The following is a 17,836-nucleotide window of genomic DNA, read 5'->3' as shown; positions in this document are numbered from 1 at the left end:
CTTTCCCCATACTCCTCTGAAGTACCACCACTATAACACCAGCTCTTGGCCTTCTGGCATCTGCAGGCTAGGGAAAGAGCTCTCTGGCCACTGCCTACAATGCCTAGCATCCTGGGGTGGAATTCCTTCTCAGCAATAGCACTGTTGGTTTTAAGTTTGTTGCTGTTATTCCTGAATTCTTTAATTCTTCTGCATCTTCTGTAAATGCCTGAAGTAAATATGTACCAATCTCTGTCCTCTCCAGGAAATTGAAGCACTGAGGATGGAAGTCAGGAGACTTAAGAGGGAGGTGCAGTCAATGTATAGAGAAGTTGCAATGATACGCAGAAGAAGCCAGGAGTTGCAAGCAAGAGGTATTTTTTGAGAATCCTGAACTTGCTAATTCAGGGGCTGCTGCCTTTTTTGAGGGCAGTGATACGGCCCTCCGAATGATGTTGGACTACATCCCATCATCTGTGATGACCACTGGCCATGTTGGCTGGGGCTTAGGGGAGTCCCGCCACGCCACACACACACACCCAGTCTGGACCACAGTTCAGTGTGCCTTTGTGGGGAGCTGGTAGCCATGCCAGGGTCACCTTCGCTGAGTGGAAGGGGTGGCATCCTCCCCCCCAGGAGGTTAGAGACCAGTAACAGACTGTGCATATGCCTCTGAAGGGCACAAAGGTTTGCTGCCTCCTTGTGGCCCAGATTTCCTGTCTTCCCTGTGTGTCCATTTTTTGCCATAAAAAATGAAAGTACAGCATAATGGAAACATACCCTCCAACATTTCTCCACTGAAAATAGGGACATCCTAAGGAAAAGTGGGACATTCTGGACTCTAACTGGAAACTGGAACGGCTTTTCTAAATCAGGGACACCCCTGGGAAGCAGGACACTTGGAGCGTCTGTGAAAATACAGTTTATGGTTGTACATGCCATATAGCAATTTTAACCGGTGGTTCTTTGGCTTTTCCTTCAGCTATTCTTTCACTTGAGGAACAGGAACAGGAGGAGGAGGAGGAGCCCCCGAAGAAGAAAAATAAAGAAAACTGAAGGATATATATTTTCATATATATTTCTCTTATCAGTTATATTCCTATAATTATTTTTAAAGTTTAGCAAGATGATGTGTATTTGTACTGAATAGAGATTAGTCTTCTGAGCGCACTCTGTGAAAAGGTTTTCTGAAGATCAGCAGCACTTGGCTTTAGCTTGCTGCTAAGAAATTACTCTTGCTTTTCACTTGCCTTTCATATCTCACTGTTTTATTGTAGTCCTTGCCATAGCTGTCCAGAGAAGTATTCTCGGGATCCTGTTGAGGTTTCTCCCTTCCCACCGGACAGAACTGGTTCTTTGGAATCTGGTAGCCCCTGTCCCTTAAAGTTGTAGTTTAGCCTTTTGTGACGCAGGACCCACTTTTATATTTATATTCCCTGAATTGTGGAGGCTCCATTGACGGCAACAAGAAACTGAGCCTTTAGAGTCATCAGCCCAGACCTGTAGAACTCCTTGCCAATAGAGATTGTTGTTGTTGTTCAGTCGTTCAGTCGTGTCCGACTCTTCGTGACCCCACGGACCAGAGCACACCAGGCACGCCTATCCTTCACTGCCTCCCGCAGTTTGGCCAAACTCATGCCAGTCGCTTCGAGAACACTGTCCAACCATCTCATCCTCTGTCGTCCCCTTCTCCTTGTGCCCTCCATCTTTCCCAACATCAGGGTCTTTTCTAGGGAGTCTTCTCTTCTCATGAGGTGGCCAAAGTACTGGAGCCTCAACTTCAGGATCTGTCCTTCTAGTGAGCACTCAGGGCTGATTTCTTTGAGGATGGATAGGTTTGATCTTCTTGCAGTCCATGGGACTCTCAAGAGTCTCCTCCAGCACCATAATTCAAAAGCATCAATTCTACGGCGATCAGCCTTCTTTATGGTCCAGCTCTCACTTCCGTACATTACTACTGGGAAAACCATAGCTTTAACTATACGGACCTTTGTCGGCAAGGTGATGTCTTTGCTTTTTAAGATGCTGTCTAGGTTTGTCATTGCTTTTCTCCCAAGAAGCAGGCGTCTTCTAATTTCGTGACTGCTGTCACCATCTGCAGTGATCATGGAACCCAAGAAAGTGGGAGGGCGCTTTCTGTGCCAACTTTTAAATGCCTGCAGTTTCATTCCACCAGGCCTATGTGGGCACACCTCCCACAATGGGATATGGGTGTGTCTTTAACTTTTTTACTTTTGGGTTGTTTTTAGTGTTTATGATTATATGCTATGGCTTTTATCTTTCTGATTTTGTAACCTGCTTTGATATATTTAATGGCATATATTCCTTTATTAATAAATAAATAAAATTGTTAATTAAATATGTTGAGAGTGCTTCTGTTGTGACCCCCCTGCCCCCAGCTGAAAGCAACACTGTCAAGCAGGTGTGGGGAACCTCTGGCCCTCCACATGTTGTGGATCTGTAGCTCCCCCCACCTCTGGTCTTCAGCTGTGTTCCTGGGGCTGTTGGGAGTTGCAGTTCAGCACCAGGTTCCCCAAACCTTCTTTGAGGTATCACCCTCTGGGGCAAAGGGTGCCTGGGACCTTGATCTGACAGCTCCAGGTTATTAGATGACAACATTTATTTTCCATAGCAATCGCATCCAGTTTGGTCTTCAGGGCATGCTGCAGAAGGGCCATAATGTAGTGGGAGAGCTGCTTCCTCCCATGAGAAGATCCCCATTTCACACCATGATGTCTCCAGTCAGAGCTGGGGAAAATCCCACAGAACAGCTGCCAGTCAATGCAGAAATGTGTCTCCAGTCTTTTTATTTGGGAGAGCTGAACTCAAAGAAAGGAGCAAGGGGCACAAGCAGCAGAGCACGGCCCACAGAGACTAAAATAAAACCTGAGTTTATAGCACCTTGTTTATGACCTGGGGCTGGAGAAAGAGGGTGAGCATGTTCAGCTCCAGATTTAGAGTGGTGTGGGGAGTTCCACCGCACAGGGTGCCAAGCAGGGTGCACAACAAAGAACAACAACAACAACAACATTTATTATGGAGAAGATCCATTAAGAAGCAACTGCATCGAAAGGAATTATTGTGAAAATAAGACCTGGGTGGGTATGGCACCAAATTTTGTCCTCGCTTAGAGTGCCATACAGTGGTACCTCGGTTTCTGAACGTCTCAACAGTCAAATGTTTCGGTTTCCAAACCCCAAAAACTTAGAAGTAACTGCTTCTGTTTTCGAACATTTCAGAAGTCGAACAGTCTTCCGGAAGGGATTACGTTTGAAAACCAAGGTACCACTGTATTTCCAAAATGTGCCCCTGGTATGTGTCTTCCACACAAAAATGCACCCCCAGCTTGGAGCCTCTTTTGCATATTGATGATGGTGATGATGTTTGTATACCACCCTTCACTATCAGATCTCATGGTGGTTCACAGAATAAAATACAGGATAAAAAGAAGTAAATAATTGTACTAAAATAATTATACTAAAAGCTGGGGCTGGTGAAGCACAATATTAGCCCAAGCTCTTTACTGTGGCTCCAGTACAAATTCCCAATCTCCAAGTACTGAAATTTAAGGGGAGGGGAGAAGCAGAATGCGGAAAGAATGTCCTTCTCAATATTTTAACATTTTGCTAAGATCCTCTCCTGAAAATCATTTCCTCCCATCAGTTCAATCATGTTTCTGAAATAACGAGGCCAGTGTCAGAGGAAGTGAGTTGTTTAAGGCTTTATAGGTCAAAAGTTGGGACGTAGGTGGCGCTGTGGGTTAAAACCCAGAGCCTAGGGCTTGCTGATCAGAAGGTCGGCGGTTCGAATCCCTGCGACAGGGTGAGCTCCCATTGCTCGGTCCCTGCTCCTTCCTGCCCACCTAGCAGTTCGAAAGCACGTTAAAGTGCAAGCAGATAAATAGGTACCACTCCAGCGGGAAGGTAAACGGTGTTTCTGTGCGCTGCTCTGGTTCGCTAGAAGCGGCTTTGTCATGCTGGCCACATGACCCAGAAGATGTACGCCGGTTCCTTTGGCCAGTAAAGCGAGATGAGCGCCGCAACCCCAGAGTCGCACACGACTGGACCTAATGGTCAGGGGTCCCTTTACCTTTACCTAGGTCAAAAGTACAGCTTTGAATGGGGTTCAGAAAATAATTGGCAGGTAGTGCAGTCAAACCAGGATCAATGTGTGCCCACATCTTGTTGCACTGGTGAGCAACCTGGCTGCTGAATGCTGTACCAGCTGAAGTTTCCAAACCTTCTTCAGAGACAGCCCCACTTATGATGCATTGCAGTAATCTAACAGAGGTTACCAGAGCATAGACAACAGAAGCTAGGCTGTCCCTGTCCAGAAAGAGGCACAGCTGGGAAACCAGCTGAAGCTGATGGAAGGCATTCTGCACCACCAAGATTTCCTGAGCCTCAAGACAACAAAGGATCCATAAGTAGCCCCAAGCTACATACCCACTCTTTCAGGGGGAGTGTACCCCAATCAAAAGCAGGCCATCTCCCAACCATCCTCCTAGGGAACTGCCCACTGGCAATGGATTGAGCTTCGGTGAGTTGGCTCTCATCCACTTGACTAATGAGGAAAGGTCCAGTACATCCACTGCTACTCCTGCAGGTGTGAAGAAGTAATGCTGTGTGCCATTGACATATTGCTGGCAACATGCTCCAAAATTTCAGATTTATTTATTTATTTATTTGTTGAATTTATATACTGCCCTATACCCAAACGTCTTAGGGCGGTTCACAGAATAAAATCAAAATATAAATACATAATCACAATAAAAGCAACAACAACCCAATTACCCTCCATTAAAAACTCCACATTTTAAAAGGGGCATAGCCATAGGATGTCAATAAAATCAACCAAAGGCCTGGTTACCGGTAAACAGCATGGGGGAATAAGAATCAAACACTGAGGAATCCCACACCGAAGCTTCATGGGGCCAAATGATACTCCCCAAGCATCATCTTCTAGAAATGAACATCCAAGTAGGAACAATGCTGCCCACCTCAACTCAAACAGCTGCTCCAAAGGATACCATGGTCAATGGTACAAGCAACTCCCCAATTATAAAGGGTACAGTTCTGGGTTGCTGCGCACATCAGTGGGATGCTTGCAAGTCCCTTCTGCCCTGTTCTGCCCCCATTCTGTTCTGCCCCTGCCCCTTCCTTGTGGCACTGAAAACGACATGTGAGTGTGGAGTTGCCTGTATCAGAAGCCATAGAGAGGTCAAGGGGCATGAACAGAGACACATTTCCCCGCCTCTCTCCCAACAGAGGTCGCCATATAAGGTGACCAAAGCCATTTCTGTGCCAAAACCGGGTCTAAACCTCAATTGAAATGGATCTAGAAAATCAGTTTCCTCCAAGAGTGCCTGGAACAAGTTCTGGTATGATACTGTACTGCATCCTGAATGAAAGTTCAGCACCTGTTATGTGGACCCTTTTCAATGGATTATTTCTCATTTACTCACTATGAAACAAACTGGTGGGATAGACAGATACACTTAAATCATGTTTAAAAGGTGCTGTGTGTGCACATCTGGAGAAGGTCCATAGGTGAGTGGCAGAGCATCTGCTTTGCATGAAGAATGTTGGAGGAACTGGACATGAAGGAAGGGGTTAATTTATTTTATGGGCACAAATCACCTCATGCTTGAGATAAGTCAACAGGTACACGGTCAGCCAAGCCAGTTGCTATGACAATGACCCGGTGCCATCTAGATAAGTGATTAATGTGGGATGTAAAACACAGGAGTCAAACAACAACATTGCTAGAGCGGACATGAAGGGAGTCTCAGTCCTCCAGCCAGAACTTCCTGTTCATTCTGGGCTGAGATGGGCTTCATCTGTGTAACTGGAGATGGGTGTGGCTTCAAAACCACAGGCTAGCCACCATTTTCTCTCTCTTTCCAATCATCTTTCAACAGAGCAACATGAGCTTAGGCAAGCTGCTCTTTTGACTAGAAGGAGCTATCAGATGTTTTCAGATGTTATTATGAGGTCGTCCGCAAACGCCCGTAGTTTGTAAGTATTTTTTCCCAGGGTTATACCCTTGATATTCCTTTCTTCTCCAGCCTCTCCTGGCTCAGACTCAGCCCTCTAGTTTAACTCCTGTCTGAATCCTCTCCCAAGATGCTCCACACGGCCTCCCTCTCTAAGCTAAGAGGATCTTCCCTCTAGCTACAGATCTTCTCCAACCAGAGCCAGTAACCTCTGGCCTTGAGGGGCTGCTGCCAATCTGAGCTAATGATACTGAACTACTTGAACCCGTATATCTGCCTTATGTTTGAATGATCCAGGCAAAATTATAGCATCACAGATCTGAAAGAAAGCAGCTGGCAGGCCAAACACTTCAAGGGATGACATAGGTAAAGGACCCCTAGACGGTTAAGTCCAGTCAAAGGCAACTATGGGGTTGCAGCACTCATCTTGCTTTCAGGCTGAGGGAGCCAGTGTTTTTCCACAGGCAGCTTTCCAGGTCATGTGGCCAGCAAGACTAAACCACTTCTTGCGCAACTGAACACTGTGACAGAAACCAGAGCACACGGAAATGTCGTTTACCTTCCCACTGCAGTGATACCTATTTATCTACTTGCACTTGCATGCTTTCAAACTACTAGGTTGGCAGGAGCAGGGACAGAGCAACAGGAGCTCACCCCATTGTGTGGATTCGAACCACAGAACCTTACAATCAGCAAGCCCAAGAGGATCAGTGGTTTAGACCACAATGCCACCCACTCCCTCTGGATGACATAGATTGGGTGGTGGCTGTGCAAGTGGGATGGTGCTCCCTTAATGTATATGCCCTTTGTTTTTTTCAATAAAGTTCCTGTGCCATCATGGTTGTATCTTATTTGCATCATAAATCTTATTGATGAAGTATTGGAAGTGGAGACCATTGTCAAGCCACATTGAGGTGTTTTAAATTGCATTATATTTGGTGTGTAAAATGAAGTGTGGCAGGACTAATAAAACCTCATTCTAATGGTTGGTGTCTGTCTGTTTTAGTATTTTGTAATTAAGCATTTGCTTTTGAAAGTACCATAACTTGTCTTTCTACTCCAGTGTGGTGTAGTGGTTAGAGTATTGGATTAGGACCTATGGGACCAGGGTTCAAATCCTCACTCAGCCATGAAAAACACATGGTGATCTTGGGTCAGTCAGTCTGTCTGTCAACCTGATTTACCTCACAGGGTTATGGTGAGTGCAAAATAGGGAGAACCACTTACACCTCCTTGAGCTTCCTGAAGTAAAAGGTAGGAAGGATATAATTGTAATGATAATAATATTTTAATAATATTTATTATTTGTACCCCGCCCATCTAGCTGCATTTCCCCAGCCACTCTGGGTGGCTTCCAACAAAAATCAAATACATTAAAATATCACACATTAAAAGCTTCCCTAGACAGGGCTGCCTTCAGATATTTTCTGAATGTCAGGTAGTTGTTTATTCCCTTGACCTCTGACGGGAGGGAGTTCCCAAGGGTCTGTTGGTTGTGGAGGAGACAGGGGAGATTTGGTTTTCTTCTAGCTTGTTAGCTAGTTTATTTGTTATATTACTTCAGCGAGTTTTTAACTGTAGTGTGAGTGAAATATAACACTGTGATGCAATTGTAACAAGAGATTTATTCCACAGATGTCTTCCTCTGCTCACGTATTTACTTACTGTATTTTTGAGCGCCTAAGAAAAGTTATCTCCCCAAATAATGAAAAGGAAGCATCTTTACTTCAAAGAGAAGGCTTGGGCAGTTGCTTGTTTTGTCTTCATATAACCTTGAGCTTCTCTTGTAAGGCTCTCAGGGGGATGTGGAATAGGCAGCTGATAAAACTGGCTCTCTATTCCCCCCCCCAACAGATGCAACATTTGCCCTGTTTTTCATCCAGTAGAGTGCCACATGCACAGCTTTGTGATTAAACTGTGCAGCTAGCATTTGACAAACTGGCATAATAAGAAATGTGTGCATAGGCACACCAAAAAATATGAAGAGGGGAACTGGTGTTGTCCTTTTAAAAAATGTTATTATTTGTGGCTGGTGGTATTGTTTAAGAGCTGTTTAAGAGCTGTAACACGGAAGGCCAAAGACTTGGCAGCTGGAGCATTTGAGGATGGAGCTAAGTATCTCAACTCTGACTGGTCACCCACCTTGGATCCATCCACTTCCCACTGCCCAATCCCACCCCCCCTCTGTTTTTAGTTTTTTCTTATGGGGAATACTCCATATTAGTGTGCTGAAGAGTCCTGGAAAAAAAACAAGAGCTGCTCTCAGGTCTCCTTCCACATTTGGCCACGTTTAACGGAGGCCAAACTACCAGAAGTTAAGCAAAATCTACAAGCCCAAAAGGAACTGAATGTCACATTTGCAAGAGCTGCTTTGAGGCTGTTGGGTGGGTTTTGATGAGTAGGAGAGGATATTTATTGATTGATTATCCTTCCTCTTCTTATTTGTGTAAGAATGCAAATACTTATTTCAGCAGAGTGAAAAATCTCCACCCATGAGCAGCTTATCTTTAGAAGCTTTGAAGACAAGGGTGTGTAATGTTCTAAAAAGAATTATGTCATCCAAGGATGCTCAGGCAGATGTTGGATCCCATCCCATCTATGTTTCACTCTCAGGCTGCTTAAGTAAGCAATAAAATACAAGGTTTGCTCACATCGAAAGATGTGCCAGGATTCAAACAGGTACAGTGATGAAAATCAGGCACACAATAATCCTTAAAAGTTGCAAAAGTCCATTGTCCAGATCAAAATGCTGTGCGCTCTCTGCAGAGAGCTTTCTGACAACCTGCCCATTGTAGGTAAGAAGAATAGGTGCAGTGATGGGAAGAATAAGGTTCCCACCACAAATTTTAGAGGATGTGACATCATACAATCCAGGGGCGTACCCAGGATCAAAACTAGGGGGGGGGGGGCAAGCCATGGTTGTTCAGGTTGTGACATTTCAGCACGGAAAAGGTGAATGAAACCAAAATTTTAAGAAAATTATATATAATTATAGCAGTGCTTTAGTACGGTAGTTATTACAATGATTTGCTTGAAAAAAATTAATTTTTATTCTAGTTACATGTCTTATACTAATATCATTTTTCTTGGGTTTGAAGAAAACTTGCTCAAAACTTTAGTTTCAATCCAGGCCCCATCCATATCCATTATTAAAAAAATAAAGGAAAAACACACAGATTATCTGAAACAGCTGACAGCAGGCTTGGGCATGGTTGGCTGCTGCAAATGGCACTGAGCCAGCTCAGCCCAGCCCTCTTCCTGCTCTCAGCCATGCAGAGCTGCTCACTCATTGGCCTGTGCCTCAGCGATATTAGCCAATGGCTGCACTGGGAGGAGGGAGGGAGGAGGGAGTATAATGGTGCTGAGCCAGCAAAAAAATTTTTCTGGGGGGGGGGAATGTAGGGGGGGTGCTTTGATAGCCCTGCTGTGTATAGTGTGGGTCCTGCTTGTTCCTATGAATGGGGTCATGGACTTCTGCCCCCAAAGTCCTGCCCTGACGGCACCCCATCCCCCGTTTCCAACAGAGCCCCGCTTTCCCTCTGTCCCCAGCAGTACCTGAAACTGCCCCTTTCCAAAGAGGCTTCATACATATCCAAACTGCCTTTAGCTACCCCGTGAACCTTGACATGTGCAGGAGAGATGCTGACCCCCCCCCCCCCCGGATAAAAACATGGGCCGCGTTTCTGCTCGGTCGGTAGAGTGGACATCTTCTCGTCATTCTGAGGCCCTGCCCGCGAGGTTTACACTCGCACCACCACCACCACCACCAGATTTAGAAGGCGATTGGGCCAGATCCAGACCCTGGGCCTTAGTTTGCCTACCCATGGCCTAACCTCTTCTATAGGCCTGTTGCACAGATAATGTGGGAAAGAGAAAGGTATGGGGAGGGAAAGATGAGATAGAAACCTAACAAATTACTAAATGCATAGGATGTGAAGGGTGAACTCTCATCCTTGGCCTCAGGCAGCAAAATGTCCTGCACTAGCCCTCAGGGGAACAGCTCAGCTGGTAGAGTAGGAGACTTTCAATCTCAGGCTTGTGGGTTTGAGCCCCATGCTGGATAAAAGATTTCTTCGTTGCAGGGGGGGTACTTGGACCAACTCTACAATTCCATGAAATGCACAAGCCCCATTGATTGTCAACACCACCCCAGTTTTCGCCAAAGAAAGCTTCCTTACTGCTTTCAGAAAGCAGTAGCCAAGGGAAGTGTCATTGACGGGGTCCCCTCTCTGGGTCTCTGCCTGGGGGCCAAGGGGAAGGGAAAAGGGAATGAAGGGGCAGCAGACGACAGGCTGAAGACAATAAAAGGCAAGAAAGCGAGGAAGGAATGAGGGGAGGGGAGAAAAGAAAAGTTGAGTGAGGAAAATGGCACAGCCCCCACCGCAGCCCACCGCTGTGAGCGTGCGACAGGCGCTCCTCCTTCGCCTCCAGGACAGGAGCTGCCTTGGGCAAGGGGGGGGGGCAAAGGGAGGAACTCGGGCAGCGGGGACAGCAGCCTCCTCCTCCTCCACTGCCCCCCCTTCTTCTCCGCTGCTATCCTCCCGCCCCGCTTCTTCCTCAGCATGACGCCAATCATTTTTGCTTCGGGGGGGGCAGCTGGCTTCTGGGGGGGCAGCTGCCCCCTGCTGCCCCCCTTGGATATGCCCATGATACAATCCCCTGTTTGTGACTCTCTAGCAATCTGCATTTGTGATTTTTGGCTACTGATTTTGGTTTCCCTCAATTCCACTTGTTTAAAGGGGGCGGGTTAGAATTAGGCAAAAATGATGGGGAAGTCAGACAACGCCCTCCCCAAAGTGTCAATGCAAGCCCCAAAGTCTTGACAAAGTCCATTGCCCTCTGGAGGAGGGTTGGGAACAAAAAGTATGGATCTGGGTACCGGTACTTCAGCATGAAAACAAATGGGTGCTCCCCCATTAAATGTCAGGTCATGGAAGTAAGTCTCAACACCCTGCCTTGTCCCTGAGTTTTCAAACTGTGGCCTGGCTTTCATAATATTTAAGAAGAGCAGTTGACTATGTCTGCAGAGAATGTTCTGTTGGAAATGGATGTCATCCAGAGACACAAGATTCTGCCTACCTAACCAATCCCTCTGCCTGACCCAAATTCAACACCAGAAATGGCAATAGGTTCTTAGGATTATTTGGGCACTGCAAGAACTGGATACTGGGCTAGACAGGCCCCTCCCTTCGCCAAAGCTAGCTACAGGCTGTTCTTGCATCCAGCAATTTCTGAGGTCTGCAGAAGTGCCTGAAAGATGTAACCACCTGGCCTCCTGCAACAGAGGTGGCTCCCTTATGCTTCCTTCTCCGACTGGCAATGCGCCTCCTTCCTGTCCTGCTGCCCCCTCCCAGAGGCTCACCATGACTGCATGCATTGGTTCATCCGCAGCGAGGATCTGTGGGAACTCCTAACCTCCCCTGTGGGCCCATGTTGTAGGTAACGATGCGGATGCACCAGGCCAGGCTGCAGCTGCTGCCCAGGAGGATGGTCAGGGCCAGCTCATGGCTTGCTGTAGTAGTGGTCCACAGGGGCTCTGGATGCCGGTAGCCCCCCACTTCCAATCAAGAAGGCCACAGCCAGGGGGGACCACGCCAGGCAGGCACTTAGTATAGCCATGGCCGAGAGCTTGGGGAAGCCAGAAGGTGGGACAGGCAGGGAGGGAGACAGTGGCTTTGCCTGGTCTTTCATGCAAGCCAAAGTCTGCCCCTCTGAGCCACCTCACTCCTGCCCAGAAGAAAGCTGGACTCTTCTTGATTTGATATCTGTATCAATCAATCCACAGTAGATGTACCATCCTACTTGCTAGCAGGCAAGACCTCACCAGTTATTAAATCTGCCAGTAGATGAGGACTCCAGTCCCTGCGGAGGTGATCTGACCCCATCCCCACTTCCACATAAATCAGACCCAACAGCACCAGACCCTCCAAGTTCCCCTATTTTCCATGGAGAGTCCCAAATTTACAGACGCCATTACAGTTTCTGATTTGATTCCAGAAAGTCCCACTATTCCTTAAAGGTAAAGGGACCCCTGACCGTTAGGTCCAGTCGTGTCCGACTCTGGGGTTGTGGCGCTCATCTCACTTTACAGGGCGAGGGAGCCGGCGTTTGTCCGCATACAGCTTCTGAGTCATGTGGCCAGCATGACTAAGCCACTTCTGGCAAACCAGAGCAGCGCATGGAAACACCATTTACCTTCCCGTCGGAGCGGTACCTATTTATCTACTTGCACTTTGACGTGCTTTCGAACTGCTAGGTTGGCAGGAGCAGGGACCGAGCAATGGGAGCTCACCCTGTCGCGGGGATTCGAACCACCGACTTTCTGATCAGCAAGCCCTAGGCTCTGTGGTTTAGACCACAGTGCCTATTTTCATCAGAGAAATGTTGGAGGGCATGGAGTTATGTGACCCCCCCAATCCAAAGAGATAAGTAGTCTTTAGAAGACATCTGAAGGCAGTCTTGTATAGGGAAGTTTTTAAATGTGTAATTTTTTATTGTGTTTTTATACATGTTGGAATCTAATTATTATTATTTATTATATTATTATTAATTATTATTATTAATTATTATTATTATTATTATTATTATTATTATTATTATTATTATTGAATAGGACACCCCTATTTTCATTGGAGAAATGTTGGAGAAGGTATGCAGCATTGTGTCTAACATCCAGGGAACTGGGTTCAAATGTCTCTTTTCTCCATGTTTTATTCTCGATACTGCCATTATGGGCTTGGCTCTTTCAGCGCAGAAGCCAATAAAGCTCCATGGGAAAAATCATGGGATAGAAATTCAATAAATAAAATAAATAATGACATTTGAGTCCTCCTGGCTCCCCTTAGGCCATGTTGCTAAGCATTTCTGCCCATATTTACTCAAGCTCTGATCTCCTGGTGCTTTCTGTTTAGCCACATGAAGCCCCACAGCACTCCCCTCTGCGCCCATATGCTCCCATGTACACCCATGTATACCCCCACATAACCCATGTACATATGCCCATACAAACATGTACACTCACGTGCACTCATGTATACCCATATACACACACCCGTGTACACCCTGTGCACTCATATGCATGCATGTACACCAATGTACACCCCTAGGTACTCCCACATAACCTATGTATACCAATATACACACATGTACATGCATGTGCACTCATGTATACTCCATGTACTCATATGCACTCAAGTACACCGCAAGTGCACCCCACCCCCTCTCCCTCCTCAACCTTATGCTGTATACAACACTAATGTCTCACATTGAATGTAACTGATCTGTAGAAAAGACTCTGGGACCTGAAAGAAGATACAATGCATGTACTTTTGTAAACTAAGGAAATCTTTATTGAAAATTATTTTTTTAAGGTAAAAAATAATGGATAGAAATAAATACATTGATACAGAGGTTTTTGAATGTTAATATCCAACTGAAAGCAGAACTTCTTGCTGGGACTAATGGATATACAATTAGAAAAAGAGTATAGAAGATTATTTCAATATATGATTACAGCAGCAAGATTGTTATATGCACAAAGACAGAAAAACTTATCATTCATGGTTATTGAAATTAATAGATTTGCATGTTTAATTAGAGAAAAATTATTGCTCACATTTATTAAGGATTTAAAGCTACTTATGGACTATTTGCACAAAAAGAAAAATAAGCTTGTGATATCTGGGTTTGAAGGTTGGTTTATAGAAAGTAGGATATTACTACAGAGCAAGGGTTTTGCATAAATTCATTAAGCTGATAGAGAAGCAGAAGCATTTCTTTTCTTCTTTCTTTTGGTTTTCATGTTTAAAAAGGTTTGGTATTTGATGTTGTTGTTTTTTAGACGTTTAGTCGTGTCCGACTCTTCGTGACCCCATGGACCAGAGCACGTTAACTGTTGTATATTGCTTTTTCTTTGCTCATTTTAAGGTTTAATAATAATAAAAAAAGCTTTTTTAAAAAAGGAAGAAGCATATTGGAATTCTATAATATGCATTTAAGAGTTGCAAATATCCTCTCTACTTTTTTTTTAAGTTTCTCCATAAGATTCTACCAAAATACTCTGCAGGTATTGCCATCATTATGAACTCTGTGGAATTTGCTGCCAAGGAGTGTGGTGGAGTCTCCTTCTTTGGAGGTCTTTAAGCGGAGGCTTGACAGCCATCTGTCAGGAATGCTTTGATGGTGTTTGTCGTCTCTTTATTTTTGGCTTCGCAACAGGAGGACCAGCACTGGTGCCAGCTGATCCCCCATCCGAAGGTTCGAGGCCAGTCTCCTCTCTTCCTCTCCCTTCCTCTTCTTGTCGTCTCTTCATTTGTGGCCTCTCAGCAGGAGCATCAGTGGCAAAAGTTCCCAGCATGTAGTGGAAAACTGGAGCTCTTTTGAAGTACTTGACTGCTTCTTGACGAAGTTTATTCCAAGGACTGCTAGGTAAAGCTCCGCCACCAGCATTTTCTTCACGATCATGTTCTTCTCCTTCTGGTTGATTTAAGTCCGCAAATGATGATAAAGCGTCGGCAAATTCATCTACATCGAGTTCGGTGCACTCTGAGGGCAACTGGCTCACTTTCTCCTTTCCTGGACTTGATGCCAGTGTTGGAGGTGGAGTTTCCATGTCAGCCTCCATTGCTTGGGACATGCCTGCAAGCTGCTCATCTGCATCTTCATGAGATTCTTCCATTTCTTCAGGCTCTGCAAACATTGCCTGGGCTTTTTCTTCCAGAGATGAACTCTCTTCCTTATCTTGCGCCCCCTCAACAGGAGGCTCAACACTTGGGCCAGCTGCTCCCTCATCTGAAAGCTGTGGACCAGCCTCCCCTCTTCCTCTTCCTTCCTCTTCTTGTTGCATCTCAACAGGACTATCAGCGGCAAACGTTCCCAACATGCAGTGGAAAACTGGAGCTCTTTTGAAGTACTTGATTGCTTCCTGGCCAAGTTTATTCCAAGCATTGCTAGTTGAATGCCCACCATCAGCCTCACCCTCTTCGCTATCATGTTCTTCATCTTCCAGTTGAGTTAAGCCCATAAATGAAGATAAAGCTTCAACATATTCATCTGTGTCAAATTCGGTTATCTCTGAGTGCAACTGGTCCTCTTGCTCACTTCCTAGAGCTGATGCCAACATTGGGAACAGAGCATCCATATCATCCTCCCTTGCCAGGGACAGGTCTACAAACTGATCATCTTCATCTTCATACAATTCTTCCATTTCTTCAAGCATGTCAAACATTGCCAGGGCTTCTTCTTCCAAAGATAAGCTCCCTTGCACCCCCTCAACAGGAGAGTCAGCACTGGTGTCAACTGGTCCCCCATCTGAAGGTTGTGGGCCAGTCTCTCCTCTTCCTTCCTCTTCTTTACTGTGAAATAAAAGTAATAGCAATAATGATAATTAGGATATGTATGTAAAGTAGAAGGCCCTATAAAAGAAAGAAAGGAACTGCTATAAGCAAGGGGAGGGGGTAATTAAAAATCAATTAAACATTGAGGAAAATTAGAACTATATACATATATAGAATATCGTGGGTGCCAGTTAAAGTATTTCATTTTAATTGCTCAAACTAAAAAAGGGGGGGCCTAGCTGACAATTGAGAAGTGCTGAAAAACTAATTACAGGAGAAGAAAATCTACTAAAATGACATTAATCAATATTTTATTCACTTCTTTTAAGCAAACCCCTGTGGATGGTGGGAATCAAACTGGCAAATAGAGGAGGAAAGTTGGCAGAAGCTATGGTCAAAAAGACCCTACAAGTCTTCATTGGCTTTGACAAAGGAATGTCCTCTCATGTCAGCCATGGTTGATGCTTGACCCTCAGGCCACTGTCCTTCACAAAACTTTAATTCTTTTTGCTTATTTATTTATTTTGCTTCATAAAATGTATATACTACTAGAGGGTGGGGGGACTCAAAGCAGTTTACAAAACAACAACAAAAAAAACCACAAACCCATAAACTATCATTAAACATTTTATAACCATAGTGTAAAACATACAGCAAGTTAATGAGGTTCAGGTAATGGGGTACATAACAAAGGAGTTATCTCAGTTTATAGTATAGTTGGGCTTTCATAATTAAATACTTATTTTCAGGCTGGCATACACACCATCCAAACTCTGTAACAAAGAAAGTAAAATAACATGTTTTTTGAAATAAATAAATAACAGCTATTCAAAAAAAAAAAAAAACCGTGTGTATCATAACAAACCTGTTTTCATCCATCATGTTTAGGTAATGTTAATAATTGTTCTGTGATTCTTTTCTTCTTCTCCTTTCTGTTTTATGTTGAAGAGTCAATAAAAAGAAAAAGAAAAGATAAAATTAAACCATGTCAGTTTAGGCAATCCTATGCAGATATGTAGAATATTGAAATGTTTTTGGCTTATCATTGATTTTAATGATAATTCTTTGAATATTTAAATATTTGTTTTTAACGGTTTTCTCATCTAATGTCATTGTTTTATTTTTTTCTGTAAATCGCTTTGAAATGGTATTTTTGTACAATCAAGCAGTGCTTAAACTTTAAGGAAAATAAAATAAAATAATACGGGGGTGGTGGTGGTTTCTTTTAATGGTATTTAATGCATTCATTGGAAATATTTCTATACCGCCATTCCTGGCATCTGGTTCCCGAATGGTTTGCACAATTTCAACAGACAGGTTCCATCAATAGGAGCCCGAGCTAAGTGACCTTGGGGTTCCCTCCAGCTCTGAGATTCAATGATAAATACAAGCATTCGCTTTTCTCCTGCCTGGACCAGCCTAAGATTACAATAAGCAAAACTCTACCTCTGTTCTCGTCGCCAAACTGCACTGGTCCACACAAACGAAACTTTTTGCCAACTTGCTGCCCGCTCCAGAGGCTTTGCAGAACAGCTTTCACCAGCCCCCACCCAAAACATTTGGAGAACAAATGTGTACGGGAATAAGGAGGCTCAACTACAGGCAAACGGCAACGGGGCAAACCACGCATAAGCGAAAGGCTGGTCCCCAAAACAAAAATACTCTATGAAGGGCAGCGGCTGCTGTCAGCTCATTTGCAGCACATTCCAGAAGCTAAGAAACTGCGAAGGACGCCCCAAACTTGCATGTGTGCACACTCACCCCTCCCCACGAAAATAAATATTTTGTAGCGCTTTTTCCGAGTTTAATTTGCTTTGTTGTGGGGTGGGGAAATGATCCGTGTTCAAGTCTTCTTGCAAGGAGAGAGGGGAAGACTCAACAGAAGGTTTCTTCTAAACCTAATTGGGGACAGCTGAGGAGCGGAGAGTTAAATCTTCCAACATCAAACCACCACCACCCCGAAATCACCCCTTCCTTGTTGCAAACCGAAGTCCTCTTCCGAGTCGCCATGCAAGCGCAGGGAGCGGGTGCTACTGGGGGGGGGCAGTGCAGGCGACACACGGGTAACTCGAATATTAGGGCACAAGGAAGTCCGACTCCATGCATGCGTATCCTTTCAAGTTCTTACGCGCATAAACTTCTGCAATTGCGTAAATTCGAGCAGGTGCCGATTCCCACCACAGTGCTCCCCGCGCGCGCGCGCGCACACACACACCCCTTCTGAACAGCATCCCGGAGCATACACATCTTTGGATGCCCATCTTTGGGCTTCAGTTGAAATGCATGTTCCGAGAAGAACCTATGTGTTTCCATCCCCCCGGGACCGTTTGCTCTGCTTCGATGACAAATGGCCCCGGAGGCTTCCGTTTGGAGCCAAGGGACAGCGGGAGCAGCGGGGGCCCTTTCCTGCAAGGTGGGATCCCCCTCCAAATGCACTTCTGGAAGTCCCTGACTGTGGAGGATTCTGAACGCGAGTCAGCCCGGGTGAACCTGGAGCTCTCAGTCTTACCTTTTTTTCTCCTCAGAT

At 45.1% G+C, this 17,836-nt stretch overlaps 1 protein-coding gene across 1 annotated transcript; it reads right to left on the bottom strand.

The window, feature by feature from the left end:
* Nucleotides 1–14,138: 14,138 nt before the first annotated feature.
* On the bottom strand, nt 14,139–16,248 carry LOC117039913. The gene is made up of 2 exons (XM_033137299.1): nt 16,175–16,248; nt 14,139–15,327 (listed from the first exon to the last, which is right to left on the bottom strand). The coding sequence occupies exons 1-2, from the start codon at nt 16,189–16,191 to the stop codon at nt 14,139–14,141; spliced, it is 1,206 nt and encodes a 401-aa protein (XP_032993190.1). The 5' UTR covers nt 16,192–16,248.
* Nucleotides 16,249–17,836: the final 1,588 nt, after the last annotated feature.

Source organism: Lacerta agilis, chromosome Z (genome assembly GCF_009819535.1).
Source record: "Lacerta agilis isolate rLacAgi1 chromosome Z, rLacAgi1.pri, whole genome shotgun sequence".
Classification (NCBI taxonomy): domain Eukaryota; kingdom Metazoa; phylum Chordata; class Lepidosauria; order Squamata; family Lacertidae; genus Lacerta; species Lacerta agilis.
This window is presented reverse-complemented; position numbering and strand designations above follow the sequence as displayed.